General features: G+C 41.7%; 3 protein-coding genes and 1 long non-coding RNA gene across 4 annotated transcripts in view; 3 read left to right on the forward strand and 1 right to left on the reverse strand.

Moving 5' to 3' along the window:
- Positions 1-245, forward strand: part of LOC144211280 (retinol dehydrogenase 13-like) — a 28,998-nt gene extending 28,753 nt beyond the window's left edge. The window contains exon 8 of the mRNA XM_077738378.1: positions 123-245. Coding sequence (XP_077594504.1) covers positions 123-155 — 33 coding nt within the window. The 3' untranslated portion in view covers positions 156-245. The remainder of the gene's footprint in view (positions 1-122) is intronic.
- decr2 (2,4-dienoyl CoA reductase 2, peroxisomal) lies at positions 234-2,862 on the forward strand. Its single transcript, XM_077738384.1, has 10 exons — positions 234-344; positions 693-810; positions 885-953; positions 1,017-1,068; positions 1,138-1,273; positions 1,568-1,692; positions 1,771-1,864; positions 1,939-2,043; positions 2,124-2,378; positions 2,594-2,862. Exons 2-9 carry the CDS (start codon positions 710-712, stop codon positions 2,342-2,344), a joined length of 903 nt encoding a protein of 300 aa, XP_077594510.1. The 5' UTR covers positions 234-344; positions 693-709; the 3' UTR covers positions 2,345-2,378; positions 2,594-2,862.
- LOC144211282 (uncharacterized) lies at positions 1,016-12,216 on the reverse strand. The gene is made up of 3 exons (XR_013329569.1): positions 11,891-12,216; positions 10,882-11,008; positions 1,016-1,236 (listed from the first exon to the last, which is right to left on the reverse strand). It is a non-coding gene; the product is annotated as an uncharacterized LOC144211282 (long non-coding RNA).
- Positions 3,510-17,840, forward strand: LOC144211277 (rab11 family-interacting protein 3-like). Its single transcript, XM_077738373.1, has 14 exons — positions 3,510-5,888; positions 7,965-8,058; positions 9,324-9,400; positions 10,855-11,027; positions 13,133-13,333; positions 13,951-14,088; positions 14,708-14,743; positions 14,832-14,925; positions 14,982-15,226; positions 15,409-15,490; positions 15,569-15,706; positions 15,771-15,926; positions 15,997-16,137; positions 16,341-17,840. The coding sequence occupies exons 1-14, from the start codon at positions 4,536-4,538 to the stop codon at positions 16,452-16,454; spliced, it is 3,042 nt and encodes a 1,013-aa protein (XP_077594499.1). The 5' UTR covers positions 3,510-4,535; the 3' UTR covers positions 16,455-17,840.
- The last annotated feature ends 1,114 nt before the right edge of the window (positions 17,841-18,954 follow it).

The following is an 18,954-nucleotide window of genomic DNA, read 5'->3' on the forward strand; positions in this document are numbered from 1 at the left end:
CATACTGTATAGCTCATCTTTGCCCGTCCACATTAGGTTGAAAATCTTCAAATTTAATAACAAATTTGCCCTGATACGTTTTGCCTACATTATTCTTAACATTTTTTTCTATTTCTGCATAGGTGAACTATAAATGCGTTTTTAGAGTCAATTGAGGAATCGTCATTGTCATTTCTACCTATTCCTTGGATAACTCAAATTCCCACAATGCACTGCAACCTGCCGTCAGAAAACTAGCGTCCAAGGTACAAAACAACTGCGGGACTACATTTAACTCTTCTTTCAGACTTAAGTTGAGAAATTGTTGTTTGTAAAGCGCTATCTGCAATTTCTGTCTTCATCGGGTAACAAAACATTTACTTCTTATTGACTTTCATTGCTTTGCAAAACTCCAATGCTAACATAAATCAAATGTGTGTAGAATTTGTTTTCCTGTTTGCTGGAAGTTTGAGGAGAAAAAAAAGCCTGGATAACATGCTTTGCCAGAACAAAATGACTATTTTAGTTGAGTTTTCTTTTAAAACGCCTGTCCTCTTAGTGTGATGCCCTTATTGAGACTACATAATGGCTATAAAACAACACTGGAAGATTTGATATGAGATTTATAATATGTACCCAATGGCTTTTAGTGTATAATCATATTATACAGTGTAGTCAATTGTTTATAATGTGATTTTTGTTTACACTTACAGCAAGATCCTGCAAAAGAATGTCAGAACCACTTCGAGCCTGTGATCTTCTCCCCGAAGATGTGGCTTCTGACGACTGCCTGAGTTCCTACACTCACATCTACAGCCCCGACTTACTCAAGTAAGCATCCAAACATGGTTCCATCCTCTTCAAATTGCCTCCATTTTTTTAACGCAGCTCTGTTCCTTTCTCAGAGATCAAGTGGCCTTTATCACTGGTGGAGGATCAGGAATTGGACTACGAATTGCAGAAATATTTATGAGGTGAGAAAAATAATAACCAAGTGGCATAATCCATTTTAAACGGCGTGTTTTGGGTCTCTGCAGGCACGGCTGCGACGTAGTGATCGCCAGCAGGAACATGGACAAACTCAAAGAGGTTCTTCTAGTTGTGGGCGAATGGTTTAACCAAATCTGGGCCTGGCTTGATTTGTATATTTTGCCATAGGTGGCGAAAAAGCTGTGTGCTGCTTCAGGACGTCGCTGTCTCCCGTTGTGCTTGGACGTGAGGCAACCTGAGAGTATTTCTGCTGCTGTGGAGGAGACCCTGAAAGAAATGGGACGGATTGACATTCTGGTTAATAGTAGGTAGCAATTTCCAGGTCAAGCTAAATGCAGATGCTAGTCTTAATTGTATTGTCAATGACTGGCAATGCTATAAATGTCTTTATTTTGCCTTTGTTGCCCCTATTTTTTATTTCTGGTAGCAATTAATGTTTGTTCATTGTACTAAATAACAATTGCTGACTGGTTATCAGAGCAGAGTTGGAACAAAGATTAAGATAACACTTTTAGATTAATCATCAACTTTGATCTTGACACCAAAATCCTATCTTTCTCTTGCTAGATAAATAACGATCACATCTTTTTCTCGTCAGACGCTGCCGGAAACTTTCTCTGCCCTGCCACCGCTCTTTCCTTCAACGCCTTCAAGACCGTCATGGAGATCGACACCATGGGAACATTCAACGCCAGCAAAGTTGTATATGAAAAGTGGTTCAAGGTACAAACACGTCAAACTAACCATTATAAAGCCTGTCTGCCCTGCCATCACATGACATTTTGACCCTCGTTTTCCCAGGATCATGGCGGCAACATCGTCAACATCTCCGCTACCCTTGGATACAAGGGTCAAGCCCTCCAGGTGCATGCTGGATCCGCTAAGGCCGCAAATGGTCAGTGTTCAGAAGACTTGTGACATCCCTGAGCCTTAGCCTGACCCTCTTTCTCAATTTTACTCTATTTCTAGACGCCATGACCAAGCACCTGGCTGTGGAGTGGGGACCCAGCAGGGTTCGAGTCAACGCCGTGGCTCCCGGTCCCATTTCTGGCACCGAGGGCTTCCGCAGATTGGGTACGCCATTTGCACATTCATGACTATTCCAAAGCTTGCCCAAAAATAAATGTCCTTTTTTCGTTTGGGAATCCTTTTAGGTGGACCCAAGGGGGAAGAGGCAGGCCTCTTCCAGTCCATTCCATTGCAGCGAGCCGGCAACAAAACGGAAATGGCCCACTGCGCCCTTTTCTTAGCCAGCCGGGCCTCGTCCTACGTGACCGGAGCCGTCCTGGTGGCGGACGGCGGATCGTGGCTGACCTCGGCCAACGACTTCTCCAGGCTGATGGGTATTGTCGCCTCTCAATCCGCTAAACTCTGAGCAGGGGATCTCCTGTCCTCCTCCTGACCCCCAGGTGTGTTGGAGGAGGTGGAGCTTATTGTAGGCACCAAATAATACTTACTTTTAACCTCAATCAGTGTTTGACCAATCAAGGCGAACTTTAGTGGAATGACATTCTTGGGATGTTTTTTTAAGTCGGCGTTGTCTGATTTTCTTTATTTTAATTTTTTTACCATTTGCTGGAACTTTGCGCGACATTATTTTTTAATATTTTCTCCTGTTTTTCAGGGATTTGGTCATCCGAAAAGAGAGAGAAATCAAAATGAAGAGAGCAATCACATTGATGTAACTCTGCAGCAAAGTGTCATCCATCTTTGTTTCAGGTTACACAATTGAAGGCTGATAAAATGTAAGTAAATAGAAAAATTTCAGATATTCATTTTTGCTGCTAATATTACTTCGCTTTGCGAGATTGTGTCATCATTACATGAGCAATTGTGGTATTAGATTATTATTTTAGGTTCAATCCATTAATAAAATGTTAGCATTGTAATTCATTGCAGTTTCTTGGAGTAATTTTCTGAGTTCTTTAATGCAGTGATTTATTTTAAACACTGAGCTAGTACCTGTGACTTCCATGGCGTGGCGCTGTAACACAATTCTAAAGTCCCCAGCCACGTTAATTGGCATTAAAATCATCTATATTCTTGTTATTGCAGAAATATGATTGTTCCTGGAGATTGAATAATGAAGGTTTGTATTACAAATGTCAATATTTTGCCACATTTTTGCTTTTGATAATGTCTTTACTGTTACTTAAAATGACATTCATATAGAAGTATAAGTATTTAATTCATGTATACATTTAAATCTGAGGCTTATTTGGTCATGTAGGCATCACCTGTATATCAAATCACAATTTTGAGGCCAGGTCTTAGTTTTTTTTCTTTTTTATTGCCAAAAATGCACTTGCTTATAAAGGGTTAAATTGTGTGTCATGAACTGTTCTCATTATAAAGTCACATTTTGCAGGCATATTCTGAGTTCCAATGGGTTTACAAAAAACAGACATGGCTTAAAATTATTTGAATGTATTTGCACAATATTTGTATATTTCTTTTTTTAGAGTTACCCCTGTATAAAAAGGTGACATTGCAGGATCTTGTACGCTTGCGTGAAACGTCACCAGGCATCTGCGGCGACAGGAGGAGGAGGAGGAGGATGACGGAGAGGAAGAGGAGGAGTGGGGCTCTATGGGATGGGATGCTGATGCGAGAAGGAGCTCGGACGTGACAACGTCACCGCAACATTTCCCCATTTAATCCCATTTTTTTTCCATCTTTTCATCAGGACCAAAGGCATCTGCGTGGAAGATTGTTTTGTTCCCGGGAGCGCACATCAGCACATTCGTCACGGATCTCTTTTGGCCTTGATACAGGTGGATTTCCACGGTTGGGGGGAAATAACGTCGAATGTTATATCTATGGTGGTGACATTGCCGAATTGACTGATATTGACGCTGGAATGTTTTTTGATGTGTTATTTTTGCGAAGGAATTGGGTGGTGGACGCAGCGTTTGGCCTCGACTTGCTAATAGGCTAATTTGGGCTAGCTAGACAAGTAGCCAATGACGAGGAGGCAGTGGGATGCTCAAAAGGAGGAGTTATTCTTAGTTGTTTTTTTGACAAACTTCTCGCAGGATACGTGTTTGGACAACCTTGTAACAAAGGTAGATAAACGCCATTGTGGACAAATGTTTGGGACTTAACCGGCTTTGTTGTTTCCCCTCCCTCTCGGGGGGATACGAGATAATCATCATTTGGGATAATGTTGACCAAACACTTGCTATAACGCGACTTTTTTTCTGTTCGGTTTCGCGTTTTTGCTCGTATTAACTTGCTAATTTAAACAATGTTTAGGTTTAGACGGCGAGATTTTGGGAAAGTCGTGAGTGGACCGCCGGAATGTACCAAGTGAATCAACCCCATGTAAACTTGTAACGTTTTAGATATGGCTTAGATGTCTAAAAATCGGTACAAAATGAGTTTTATGTTAACTCATACGTGTGTTGGTTGTGCTTGGCAACCTGCTTAAGTTTAAAAAACAATTGAGATTTGTGTAAAAAAAAAGTTTTTCTAAACGGTTCCATGCGTAAATGTTGATGTTGATGCGTTTTTTTAGTATGGCATTTGGACTTGGTTTCGACCATAGGCGCCACTAGTCCAGATGAATGGAAGCCACGGTGGTTTCTAGCCCTCTGGGGCATCCCCAAACATTTCCTCTTGGATTTCTCACCCTGGATTCCAACAAAGGAGGAATGCTGTGTCCAAACAACAGCAGCAGCCAGACTGGTTTACGTTTTGGCGACTCCAGTCTGACCACACCACAAAGTGAAATGGATGCCCCGGTGGAGTTGGACAAACTTTTATACCTTTCAGATTACCCGTGTGGGGATTTGTTTTTCGAGGACCGCCAATGCGCCGCCTCCGAGACGTCGCCTTCGTCGGACAGAAACGTGGAACCGGATGACTTCACGCTCTCCTGGCTTTTTTCACCCAACCTTACCGACGTGGTCGGGGCAAACTTTGTCTTCGAAGAGGCCTCCAACAATGTCCTCAACGGGCAGAGCGAGCTGATGATTGACGGCGGTTTACAATCGAAGCAGAATTCTGAATCAAACCTGACCGATTTGCTTATTCCCATAGACCTGCTCCCAGAAGATCAGACTACAGTTGCATCAGAGTCACATGGTAGTGAAGGACCGCTATACCTGTCAGGAGAGGGCAGGGTGACTTGGTCACATGAAACTGGAGACAAAGGTTTATTCCCCGATCGAGTAACAACAGTAAACAGTAGCTCGACTCCGCTGGGGCCATCTGAGAACAGCCTCCCACTTCACAACAGAACACCTGAAGGATCTTTGTTGGATTTGGAAGACCTGTCGGATCTAGACAAAAGCCTGCTTCTTTGTCCTGAAAACCCACAAGGTGCAGATTTGGATCTGAACCAGGATTCTAATGTAGAAGATGTTTGTCTTTCAGAATTTAGGACTTCAGAGCAACCAGACGAGATTGAATCATCTCTCGTAATTTTGTCTGGGACGAGCCCACTGGCCGAGGATGACTTGGTCCGAGGTGCTCTCAGCTCGGAATGTTCTTCAGATGACCTGATCCAAAGTACTTTACCCCCCGCAGTTGAGCATCCAGCCAGCGAATCAATGTCTTTGGATTGTCACCTGACCCACGACAGGATCATAAAGACGAAGGAACTGCCAGAAGAAGCTGTTTCGGATGTGGCGACCGATCAGAAGGAAGAAGAACAGTCGCCTAGTCCGGATTTTAACATTTTGGAGTTGAACCATTGTAATGAAGACAGCAGATGGACAAGTGAACAAGATGTGGACACTCTGTCCCTCTCAAAGATGATGGAAGATGACTCACTACCAATCCTCTCCGTGGTCAACCCAAGCCAGAAAGATGAATCCCCTTTAAAAACTGTATTTGATGCCTTGGACCAGGACGGTGACGGCTTTGTTCGGATCGAGGAGTTTGTGGAGTTTGCTGCTGCCTACGGGGCTGACCAGGTGAGATGTTTTCATAAAAATGTCATAACTAAATTCCACTTTTATTTGCAGAATGTGTTATTTAACCATCAGGATTTAAACAGGTGTGAGCAAGCACTTTGCTTATTGGTTCTAGAGTAGCTGCGACTTTTGGATATTTGCCGCCAAGATCCTGCGCTAAAAGAAATTGCCGTCATGTGACTGAAACCTCAGCCGCCGATGGATTAGTGTTTTTTTTGTGTGCATTTGGCTTGCCATTTGGATTTGTTATGATCTAAATTGGCCTGCCTGCCGTTTTGTCCGTATGTCAACTCAACTCTCATCTTCTCATTTGCATAGGATTTGCTTTCCGGATTATCTACTGTGACATCCCCTTCCATGCGTGACCAGCAGCCATTTTTTTCGCGGTTTGATGAAAACCATGACTGATTAAGTCTTGTCATTTCAAATGTGTGTTCATTTTTTTTTAGAAGTATGATCCACCAACCCTCATATTTCAATCTACGTTAACTGTCTGAACCCAAAAATAATTTCCTTTTTGCTTATCTGCAATTCAGTTTCAGAGAATTTGCATTTCCTCCATTATTATTCCGAGATACGAATGTTTTTTTCCCCAAAACAGGCACACATTTCTAGTTTCTGAAGTCTTTGAAAGCCCTCTTGGTCACCGCCACGCTCACCAGTTTTGACCCCAATGGTGCACAAAAGCCAGCCCAAATTCTCTTGTCCCGAGCCCACTTTTAGCCGGCCTGCCCCTGCCTCCCCTGGGCTTTCACGCACTGGCCCTTTAATCCACAATGGAATGTTCAGTGGCCCGAAATGTCCCCTTTTTAGCTCCCCTTGTGTCTGCTGTATTCATAATCTTCTCCTCTCAGCATTTCTTTCCACCTATTGATCATTCTATCGGCACTTGGGATGCCGACCATTGTGGAAACCCACCCCCCAAGGGTTAAGAACAACAGCACTGTGTGTGGGTATGTGCGGGTGTCTACGCCCTAGGGCATACCCCCTCACTGATAAGACACAAAAAATAGCATTAGGGCATTTTTTTGTTTACTTTTAAATGGCGTCTTGGGTCTTTGTTGGGAAACTAATGTAGAATTTTATTGTGTCATAAGGCAATGTTGTGTAAAGTCATAAAATCATGAAAAAGTGCAGACTGATGTTCTTTTAAATATTAACAGAATCTTTGTTTTGGGTTTGAGGGTAGGCAAATGAGTTCAAGGGAGTTAGCAGTGAAGCAGACTTTGGGATATGTTGCTAGGTGTTTTTTTAGTTAGTTTTTTTGTGTGTGGTTATTTTGGACTTTGTGTAGAAGGGTGATGTTGGTTAATTGCATCTTTTTGCGCCTCCGTTTCTCACCTAATCTTTTCGTGTAGAGGCGAAAATCACATTTTATCTTGGTGTGAAATAGATAAAGCTCAGTTTAGATGCAGGATAAAATGCTAAGCTCAAGCTAATGGAACTGTTTGTCGAAATTCAAGCATTTTTTGTGTGTGTTTGACAAAATACATTTCCAAGAACTCTTTTTATAAGGTTGTGTAAGCTTTTTTTTAGCCCTCCAAGTCGGCCTGGTTTCCAAAAATCACTCAACCAAAGTTATACATGCGGAGGATGTTCAATTTGTTTGGGATTTCATCATAATCATATGTTTGAGTCCTTTTCAGTCTGTTATTTGGTTGTGTATTTTTGATTGTTTGCTGCTGTTACTTCCAATTTGCCATGTCCAATGTCTTCCTAAAAACTAACAGATGACCAAGCCTGGACTTTTTTGCACATTTTTTTTTCTCCCACAGAGCAAATGTGCTCTGATTTTGTGTTATTTTTATTCACTGAGGCGCTGCAGTGCCCAAGCATGTCCTTGTTGCTAGGTTACAACTCGATGGAATATACAGTATGTAGGTAGCCTTACATAACTGCTTTAATACCGAAGCACGCAACCAAATATAGATTTTGAGCTTATGAAATTAACTCAAATGTTGTTTTTTTGCCCTAAATTGTTAACTTTGCCTAATTGAAGAAATTGTATATACAGTTATGTTAGGATGATGAAGAGAATTTTGTTTTTTAACTGCTTTTTTTTTTTTTGCTTTCCAGGTGAAAGATCTGACCAAATTTTTGGATCCCAGTGGTCTGGGAGTCATCAGCTTTGAAGACTTTCACCGGGGAATTTCCGCTATCAGCAATGGCGGTGAGTGAGACATACGCTTTGGAATGTAATTGAAAAGTACAGGCCGTTATTTTCACTTTAAAAAACATCTTAAATTGCGTATAAAGTCATACTGCCCTTACAACTAATACCCAAGTACCACTAGATTTCTTCCCCTATTTTGTTAGCCTATAGTTATCTGAAAAACTTATTTTTACGACCTATATATATTTTTTTTTCTTTGCCCAGTACGATTTATGAGCATAAATTTACAGTAAATCAAAGTAAAATGTCAGCTCTAGGCTTAAAAGCACTGCAGTATCCCAACAGAATGGATCATATTGGACTCCGCCCACCTTCTCCGTCAAAGCATTCTGGGTTAAAATGGTCCGGTTACCCGTCCACATGAATAAGAAATGCATTGGAGAGCTGCACGAAGACGCTGGCACTCCGGCAAGGTCTTTACGCAGCTCCTCCACCCAGGCCACAGTCCCGTTTGCCTAAATAATTTAGTGCCCTCTTTCTCTTTTGTCTTTTGGTTTGGCCAATGTTTGTTTCCCAGAGACGTACCTTCCAAAAATCTCAGTCATTCCTACGCTTAACATCTTTTTTAACGCTTCTACAAACACCAAAACAAGTTCAAGCTTAAGTGTTTGAATGAGGACAAAAATAAATGCGTTTTAGTCTCCATTTTGGCCTTAGTATGAATTATAGATGGATTTGTCTCAGCTTTTTTATGAACAGACAGGTATTTATTTTTAATAAACCATGGCAGGCCCCAGGTTATGGAAGTGTATCCTTCCTTCTAGCGGCCATGTCTGCAAAAGATGGAGAAATAATATATTATATAAACCTTGTGTGTTTTTCTGTCCTGTATTCAAGGCGTTGTAAAATGGACACACGACACCCCGTTGCGTGCGGCTCACGTTGCACGCTTTTGTCTTGATTGGTGTCGTCAACGTTGCGTTTTGCCCGGCCCATGTCCTTCGTGGAAAAATGTTCTTTAGCCCATTGCGATATCAACGGCAAATGTTACATAAGCAGCTTTGCCACCAGGGCACAACCTTGAAAATATGCTGATTTCAAGAGTTAGCGTCATCCAAAGCAAATGTAAGAGAGTTTGACTCTCGTAAATTCCTGTCTCTGTTAAAAATTGTGTCCAACATATGGCCCGTGGGCAAGAAGTGGCCCACAAGGGAGTCCGATCTGGCCCGCTGTTTTGCCTAATAGGAACTTTAAGCTCAATCATAATGTACATATGGAATTTACTTAATTCCAACATGTCCCGTGTCCTTCTCTACCTGCAGGGCCGGAACCGAAGATGTACAACGCGAACTATAGTCCAGGAGACGGAGCTGTCGGATGTCCTGAAGAATACGACGAGGTGAGTCGGGTGCTATGAGACTGAGAATATTCTGCCAAGAAGCCGCTTTGGCTGCCTCAGAGTAGCCCCTGGCAGGCCTGACTTTTTACAGGATTCCTCGACAAATATCAAATCGGGCGGATCGCAAAAAGCCTTTTACAGGAGAAGGAAGTGTTTTTACGCTTGCGGTTCGCATATCTGAGATTCCTGTCCAACCCCCCTTCGCCAAATTTGTCTATTTGACCACCGTATTGTTGCTGGCCTCTGCAAGAAATGCAAACCAGTGCTTTTTTAACAATGGAGAGTTGGGATTAGTGTTGTTTTAACCTTCTCTTTCGGCAACCAAACCACTTCCATGGTTTTGGTTCAGAAAATGTGTTAAAATGGAGTGTAGTGACAATGCAAATTTTGTATTGTTTTGGGAATTGTCATGTTTACATGTCACAATTTGGACGTTTTTGGGATATTTTTTCACACGGGTTAATTATACAAGTACAAAGTCAATTTTTTGGAGGAACTTTAATGCGAGTCATGTTTTTTTGCATCTTTTTGGAAGTGTTCTCGCCACACCTGCGTCCACGAACGGGCTTGTTTTTCCACTGCGAGAATTGCGCCCCCTCAATGCTCGCACTGTTCTGCCACTGTTTGCTTTCAAAACAAGCACGTTGAAGCCAAGCCATCAAAGACCCCCATCCACTCACTCCATATTTTCCTTCACCTCCCATTTGAAAACCTCCCTTCAAAAAGTCCCACAACAATCACTCCATCCATAAAACCCCACGACCCAAAAACTCGCCCTTAAACTTTTCACCTCTTTAAATATCTTCCAAGTTTATCCCATCTTAATTCTTGAGATTTTACCGTAACCCGAGAAAGATTGTGTCATGCCGTGTTATCTCACCAATCCGTCTTGAAACGTTACAGCTGACTAACGCTACTCTTTTGGACTTTGGTCTCCGCCCCCTTGACCGCCCAGCGGAACTCTGTGTGTGTGTGTTTAGTAGTACTTTCCATTTTTCAAGCTTCAGTGTGAAAGTGAAGGATAAGGAAACATTACAGATGCTCCAATGGCAGGTTTTTCCTGTCCCTGATTCAATCTAAAAATGGTTGTGGACATGGTGGGTAACTTTATTTCCAATCTGCCATTTTTTTTATCCACACTGTGGACTCACCTGTCTTGAATTAAGCTATTTTTTAATCAAAAGCTTTAAGCTATTTTGCTTCAATCCTTGCTGTTTATTGACCTTGGAAAAAAGACTGTTTTCTTCTGAATTCTTTCATCTGTTTGTTTGTTTTTTCGCGTCTAGACAATTTATTGGCCATCCATTTTTTTAATTAAATGGGCGTAGTCAGAAAAAAAGGACTTGTTTTTCTTAGAAAGTCACACTGACTGCTCAAATGTAACGTGTGCACAGGCAGGGCTGTTTTGGATTGAGGTTAATGCTGTTTTTTGTTTTTTTCCGGGGGCGCTGCAGCAAAATGAGGTGACGGACAGCGCCTACCTGGGTTCGGAGAGCACGTACAGCGAATGTGAGACCTTCACCGATGAGGACACTGGTGCTCTGGTGCCACCTGAGATGCACGAGGATGTGGATGCGGACAGCGGCATCGAAGCGGCTCTACACGACCCTGAAGAAGCCATCAATAGGTTGGTTTTGAGTCAACTCTGTGCCATTGTTAGCATATTTTCTCACATACACTATTTTTTGTTAAAAAAAATAGGCTAATATGCGCATAAATTAGACTTGGCATGCACAAAACGGCATAATGCAAAACAATGAGGCCAATACGGTAATGTATTTCAAAATAGAGAAGATATAAACTGTTAAACAAAATTATTTTGACGTATTATATGACCGTAATTGTAAAATGCTACGATTTTAAGGCTATTTATAGGGTACGATTTATACACGGAGGTGGCTTATATGCGAGAAAATACAGTACTACTCTTCTAAATTACCATAGACCACTCTAAAGCTAGAGTAGCCCGCCAATTGACCTTTCCCGTTAGCCATGCGATATCCGTGCCGCCGCTAGATAAGACAGCGTCAGACCTCCATGTGGGTCAGCAAACTACAAGATTAATGGCGAACATAGCTTACCCTTTTCTCCTACATTTAGGTCCAGCTTTTATTTTCCCGAATACCCGACAATGAGCCTCAGGGATATTGACTGTCATTAGCTTAGCCCCATTCTCCAGATAACTTGAGTATGAGACCTTGACTTTTGTTATGCCAACCCACTATGTTGTCATTCTTTTGGGTTGGGAAAAGACCCAGATAAAACCCGAAAAGTACTTGCAACTGACATCATGTCCCAGATAGAGTTGTTTAGATCCAACTTGTCCCTTTTGCGTTTTAATAGAAAATGTCTTGTATCTGCTGTTAGGGAAAATAACAAATGCTGACATTGGGATGCGCCTGTGTGACTGATGGCTATGTTTGCCCTTCCATTTCCAGCCTTCAATTCCAGGAAGTGTTGAGCTCAGCTCTTTTGGTTGTTTTCCCGTACCTTTTCTGGCCGATTTTCCCCATTTCCCGTTCCTTCTTTCTTCTTGCTGACAGGAACTCTCTTCCCACATCCCGTTGTTGTCACCTTCTATCTTTTAATTCCAGTTTGGCAACAATGTTCCCAAAGAAAATCACTTCTTCAAGGACTCTTTCTACCCTTTTTTTAGGGCAACTCTCAATCAACTGACCTCATAACTTAAATTTCCAGTAAAAGCAAGCTAATTCTTGACACGCAATTGGGGCATGTTAGCATCCTAGCATCAAGATATAGCCTTTAAAAACATTCTGTGATACTATGCATCGAGTGAGGGATTAAGACGCTAACAGGATTAGCTTGTCTCCACCCCCTCCATGTTTCCCACACCCATTTGGCCCTCGGACGGACGGTCATCTGGACCGTCTGATGTCTGTCGCTTAGCCCCAAATCTGATTAACCCACTCGTAGCGGACGTCATAGTGCATGTTCAACTCTTAGCGTTAGCGCAAAACTCCATTATTAGCTTGGATATTCGTGTTTTAAGGGAAGCTGGTCAGTCAGATTTCAGGATTCCACTTTGGTTAGCGGGGGTGCTGACCCCAGTCGCTCCAAGGCTTTCACGCCGGAGCCTCGGAAGGCGTTCGGCCATGCGTTCACGGTCCTCGCCGTCCATCCCGCTGAGGGAGCTCAACGTGGGGCCGTGTGCTAAAAGTCTGGGCAAAGGGTGAGTCACTTTTTGACTTGGCGCTGTTACTGTTTAACCAGTTTTGCCTAATATTTGTTCAGTGTGGGGCGTGTTCCTAAAAAAAAAAGTATCTTTTCGTAAACCTGGATAGAATCAGATGGTAAAATGACACCGGGCTTTTATATGTATACAAATGTTGTTGGCCTGGTTGGAAACAAAGCAAGCTTTTGTGCTGAAATGGTCCACCTGAGCGTGTAGAGGTTTTCCACCAAAAAAACTGGAAAAGCCCACTTTGCAGCCTTTTAAATGAAGATGAGTGCCTTTATTTTGGAATGCTTGACTCAGGCTAAGAATATTAAATGTCCTGCACTTTCAGGGTTTATGCGACAAAACGACAACCCAAATCTTCTATTCGCATCCATCTAGAAGACATTTTGTTTCCAGTCAGAACTGATTTGAGGATCAATGTGAATTAGCAGATTAGCCACCGTCGTCGCTCAACTTGTCCAGATTGGCGCTCTTCTGAGGCTGGGATTAACTACACTTGATTCCAATGGCTCTCTTTTTTTTGTTTTGATTAGGTTCTCCCTCAACGCTGAACTTCACAACGCTTCCCTGGTGGCTGTCATTAGCGGCGAGGAGGAGCATTTTGAGGATTTTGGGGAAAGCAATCATTCCGAACTGCTGTTGGAAAGCGTGGAGGATGGCACCGATGGCTCACCCCACGACCCTCTGGCGCAAACCCCCCAGCAGATCCAAGTCGCCGCTCTGCTGTCTCCAAGGTACACCTATTATTGACAAAATTATTTCCAAATGCGACCATCACTGTACAGGGTTAGCCTAGCTTAGCTTTGGGACGTCTGGTGAAAATTTCTATTTATTCCTCCATTTTGCTGCAGTTTTTGAGATATCTCACATTCGTATCTAGTATTTTATCTTGTTATTACAGCCATTTTTCTTCAACTTTCTTAAATTTATGCTTTTTATAGTCCCACAACATAAATAGACCATATCTGGAAGCTTGAAATTTTTAGCTAGTAGCTTTCGCTAGCTGCTTTGTGGCAATTATACCACATAACTGTCGAGAACCTTAGCAGGACATTTTCAGGAATAATTTCCAAATGTATATATTTTTTTAGTAGGAAACCTGACAGAAATATTCTTCTTTTTTTAAGCCTTATAATTCCACCTACTATAATTATTTGACTAACTCCCAATATCTCCATTTTGAATCTAAAGGGGTGCATGTTCTCTACAATGTTTCCCTCCATTTTTCCCTCCATCTTTCTGAAGTAACCCTCTCATGCCATTTCATAGCGTTCACGGGTATGCATGTCTTTTCCTTACTCACCACTGGGCTTTCCTCTCCTTTTTTTCCTTCCTTTTCTCCCGGTTCCAGCGCCCCCGCTCCTCTCCCCGACTGCTTTCAGAGCTTCCTCAAGGAGGAGGCACTGGACTTTTTCTGTAGCCAGTGTCACAAACAAATAAGTCGCCTGGAGGACCTCTCCACTCGTCTCAATTTCCTAGAGGTGACGAGGTAATGGGATCAACCGTTTGCGGTGTCGTGTCTTTGCACCGGGTCACGTTTCGACCAATGCCCTACTTGGAAAAAAAGGTCGTGTCGTTTAAAGTTCACACGCAAAGATTTATATCTTCTCGTAGAATAATGTTAACTGCAAAAAGTCGTGAATGTCGTATTGTAAATGTTAAACAAGATCTCACAGGTGAGTCATAGCTTTTGTCTCCGCCCTCGTCAGGTATTGACTTACACGAAAAACGTATTTCAAAAGAGCTGTTGATTAGAAAAGTGTCGCTTTTATCCGGGATTAACGGCCAGTAGCGGAGTTACCGTAACACTGAAATCCCGTTTGATCAGCTTTCACTTGTAAAATTGTGAATGGGAATTATAATAAGAGCAGTTTAAAATAGTCTTTTGTTTTTAATTTCCCCCTTCATGCACTTAGCAGGTTAAAATGAAGTCTATATCAACACTTGCAGTTTTTGTTTTGCTGTGTTGCCTGTTGTTGTTGTCTTTTTTGCTGTGATTTTAAAACTCCTAGAATTTAGAATTTGCCCTCATAGGCTTTTAGCGAGATATGGTGTTTCCTAGCACATCATTTTTCTCTTTCTGATGGCTTTCTTGTTGTTTTTTCCAGCTCTGGCAAGAGGCTTTCCAGCAAGAAGGTGGCAAGGTAAGAAAAAGCATTTTTGCCGCATATATGAGGGTGATCACTTTGACACAAATGTGACTTTAACTGGAACTTGCTCCTCTACCTGTAGACATCTTCTGCAGAACAGCTCCATAACGCTAGACACCGTCAGCGATTTGACCCGAGACATCCTCGAACTGGCTGACAATGACATCACGGACAAGGTAAGACTGAGAAAAATGGTACAATATACGCCACTGACTCTTATTTGCCTGGGCAGATGCTACTCCTGGAGCGCCGCGTGGGCGAACTGGAGAAGGAGTCTGAAACTTCGGGAGAGCAGCACGCTCGCCTGCGCCAGGAGAATCTTCAGCTGGTGCATCGCGCCAACGCTTTTGAGGAGCAGCTGAAGGAGCAGGAGCTCATGGCCGACCAACAATTACAGAACGAAACACGACGTCACAAGGAGGCTCTCGGCAAGCTGGAGAGGGACAGGGGGATGGAGTTGGAGAACCTGCAGGCCAGGTTGGTCAACAAGCTCACTTACTGCCACCCTGTGGCACTCGATTGAATTTAATTAACGACTAAAATATTGCTTTATTGCCAAGACAATGTCTAAAATGCCCAAATGTGTCATTTAAAATTAATTCCAGGTTGTAAATGCTTCATAATGACGTTTTTTAAACGTGTTTGCATGGGTTTTACAGATTGCAGCAACTGGAAGAGGAAAATTGCGAACTGAGGTCTTCTGTTCCTTGTCTACGGGCTAATATTGAAAGGCTGGAGGAAGTCAGTTTCGCCACTTTTTTACTTCTCAACGACTTGTGGATCTATCTTTTTAAAAAATATATATATTTCACTCCACAGGAGAAGCAGAAGCTGGAAGACGAAGTGGACATCATGGACGACAAGTGGCAAACCGAGATGGAAAGCCGGCAGAAGATGACAGACAAGTTGAGCCACGAACGCCATCAGAACCAGAAGGAAAAGGAAAACACGCAGGAGGTAAGGTCCGAACAGCCAGGCGAAACAAAAACCCAGAGTCTGACCTTCTTCGTCATTCCCACAGCTGATCGAGGACCTTCGCAAGCAACTAGAACACCTGCAGTTATACAAGCTGGAGGCGGAAGCAAAACGAGGCCGCACGCCTGGCGCCGGACTCCAAGAGTACCAAAGTCGCACCCGGGAGGCGGAGCTGGAGCAAGAGATCAAAAGACTCAAACAGGTAGGAAACGGGGAAAACTCGTCTTGGCGCTCTTTAAGGACGCCGTTTGACTCGTCCACTCGCCTTGCAGGACAACCGCAGCTTGAAGGAACAGAATGATGAGCTGAATGGACAAATCATCAATCTGAGCATCCAGGGAGCCAAGAGCCTCATGTCGGCTTCCTTTTCCGACTCCCTGGCGGCCGAGATCAACTCGGTGTCCCGCACGGAGGTACAGTAGCATTGAAATTAGTATTTTTAAGAAAACTGGAACCATGTGCTTAAAAGATGGACAAGGTGAGGATAAAACAGATCAATTTGGGGTTATGCACCCCAAAACTTACTTAAAACAGCTGGTAGACAGAAACAAAAGTTCCTTTTTTGCCCCAAAAAAATCCAGTTCCATTCCTTCACCCAACTTCTCTATATTTCCAGTTAATGGAGGCCGTCCACAAGCAGGAGGAAATCAATTACCGACTCCAGGACTACATTGACAAAATAATCGTGGCCATCATGGAGTCCAACCCTTCCATTCTTGAGGTCAAATAGACGTCCGATGGAAGGAGGAGGGACACACAACAAAAACAAACAAAAAAGTGACGCAGTGACCTCATCTTGGATCCAAACAAGTAATCCTCTCCCAATAATAACAGAAGATGATTCTATCTGTGAGTGTGTGTGTCAGGTTCTGGTGACTTCCATTGATTTTGGCCAGAGGAGCCCCACGCGTCAATCTTAATCATCCCGCACTCCCTTACTCCTTAAATTATGACTTCAAATGATGTACTATACCTTGAAGGCCTTAAACTCGGAGGCGATTACTACATCCATCCCTCGACTCGCCCGGAACTGGAATCGTCCGGATCGGCGTCTGCTCAAGTCTGGTATGAATCACTGGCCAGCTGCTTTTGACATTGAAATTTAATTTTTTCCGGTTATTTTTTTTTTGCTATGAAACAAGTGGCCTGGAACTCGGGTGGCCTGGAAAGTTTTTAAAAGCACGCCACCAAAGAAAAGGGCCTAAATTATAACCAACCAAATAACTTTCCTTCTAAGTTGCTATCCTGCAATAATACATGAATTTCCCTAACTTAAACCCTATGAAGAAACCAAGTAATATTTTACTAAGGCTAGAAATGAACAAAACAGTCCATCTGGTTCCAGTCTTAACTTGTTGAGTAAAAGTGTTTTTGTTTATTTTTGTTTGTTTGGGTGAATTTTTCGTCAATGAAACTGTCAAGACAAAAACAAAAGATGTCGAACTAACTGGTTATATGTGAAAAATATTGTTTATTTGGTACCCAGCTTAAAGTCCATTTATATTGTTTTTGTCCATTTTTCTTAACTATACAACAACTGCTATTTTTAAATCTTAGCATACTAATGTTACTCATTGTTAATTCCTGCTAATTAGCTTTAATAGTGTTACTAATACACTACACTTACAGGTAATGCTAATTTGCATAATATCTGTCAATTCTCCCACTCAAAATTAATTGGACATCTATCATCAATGGACACAAATGGATAAAATATACATGGACATTAACCTGGATATTAAAAAAAAAGGCAAAAAAACTTTTATAACCCAGTCATATGCACTTTGCACTAAATTTTGCTTGGATTATGTTTTCCTCTTTTGAATTGAAGGGATGAAAAAGTGACAAATTTTGTCAAAATGGCGTCGTTAGCTGGACAGCACCGTTAGCTGGGCCCTGTTTTTTTCAGACACTAACGCACCCCGTCTGGATTTTGACGGCCTAACGAACACAGATTGACGTTTTAACGCTTTCAGTCCAAACTGTCCGTCTTTTTGCGGCTTCGCTTTGGCACAAAATGGCGCAAAAAAAAAAAAACACTTGTCACCTGCCATGCACTCCTTGGAATACGCCCTTGGATATATGTAAATGACTTGTAAAGTTTTTTCTACGCTCATTCTACATTGTAGCTATTTTTTGGGAGTCCCAATCGGGGACAACAACAACAAAAACAACAAAAATAGTTATTTTCTTCATCTTTTCAGGTGAGGCTGCCTATATAGTCTGATTTTAGCATGTAGCGTGTACAGTTTTTCTTCTTTTTTGTTGGGAAATCACACAGATATTTATTCGATAATTCCTCGTGAAGTTTTCTGTAAAAATATTTTGTTTTTTTTTCAGGTTTCTTTGGAGAGAAATGTGCAAATCATCTCAGCTAATTTGCGGCTTAAAAAAAGTCGTTAGTCGAGGTATTTCCGTGTATTATCGATCGGCCTTTTTCAGCTTCTTAGAATTGTCTTCCTTTTTTGTTTTTTTCCAAGTCAGGTACTGCATGGAAACACTGATTTTCTTTTTTGTTTTGTTTATATTCTTCTTACCTATCAAGGCTACTGACATGTTTCGTCACTTATATTTCGATTAATTACACCCGCACCGTATTTATTATTATTATTATTGTCATGTGAACAGTTTAATCAGAAGTGTATGAAGTGAAAAGGAGGTTTTTTTGTCAATTGGAACCAACAACAACAAAATATTTTCATCATTTGTAGTCAAAAATTGGAGATTTTAAAGATTAAATTAAAGACAAGATGCATATGTATCATGGAATTTAATTGATAACAGCTAAATTGTACTTTTTGTCTTACTATTTACTAAATTTGTACTTTTCACAGAAGAATGAGGATGACAACATGACCAAGTATTGGTGATTTTGGGAGCTCCAATACGGCAGGTCAGTTAGAAACATTTCAACTTTTTTTAACGAGGTGATTGCACTTTAAATATTTTTTTCATGACCAAATATGTGCTTATTATAACACTAATTCATCAGGTTTAAGCAAATAAAAAATACTCTTCGTCTAAAACACTGTTTTTCTGAAGAAATCTGACTTTTAAAAAATTTATTAAAAAGCACTGACCCCATTACAGAAACATTGTTTAGTAATTAATGGTAAAAATGACATGTAAATATAGAAATGGTCTTTTTTTGCTCATATGTCCAAAGAAAATTAATTGATTTGCCATATGTTGTACAAAACGGGGAGAGAAAGTTTGTGGAAAGAAAAATG

Source organism: Stigmatopora nigra, chromosome 18 (genome assembly GCF_051989575.1).
Source record: "Stigmatopora nigra isolate UIUO_SnigA chromosome 18, RoL_Snig_1.1, whole genome shotgun sequence".
NCBI lineage: Eukaryota > Metazoa > Chordata > Actinopteri > Syngnathiformes > Syngnathidae > Stigmatopora > Stigmatopora nigra.

What these genes read in the sequence shown, in the direction of transcription:
- decr2 (XM_077738384.1), top strand. Translation starts at nt 710, where the DNA reads ATGTCAGAACCACTTCGAGCCTGTGATCTTCTCCCCGAAGATGTGGCT. An exon ending in GATTGACATTCTGGTTAATA is followed by an intron (nt 1,274 to 1,567) that starts GTAGGTAGCAAT and finishes TTTTCTCGTCAG; the next exon opens with ACGCTGCCGGAAACTTTCTC. An exon ending in TATATGAAAAGTGGTTCAAG is followed by an intron (nt 1,693 to 1,770) that starts GTACAAACACGT and finishes TCGTTTTCCCAG; the next exon opens with GATCATGGCGGCAACATCGT.
- LOC144211277 (XM_077738373.1), top strand. Translation starts at nt 4,536, where the DNA reads ATGGAAGCCACGGTGGTTTCTAGCCCTCTGGGGCATCCCCAAACATTT. An exon ending in GTCCTGAAGAATACGACGAG is followed by an intron (nt 9,401 to 10,854) that starts GTGAGTCGGGTG and finishes GGGGCGCTGCAG; the next exon opens with CAAAATGAGGTGACGGACAG. An exon ending in AAAAGGAAAACACGCAGGAG is followed by an intron (nt 15,707 to 15,770) that starts GTAAGGTCCGAA and finishes TCATTCCCACAG; the next exon opens with CTGATCGAGGACCTTCGCAA.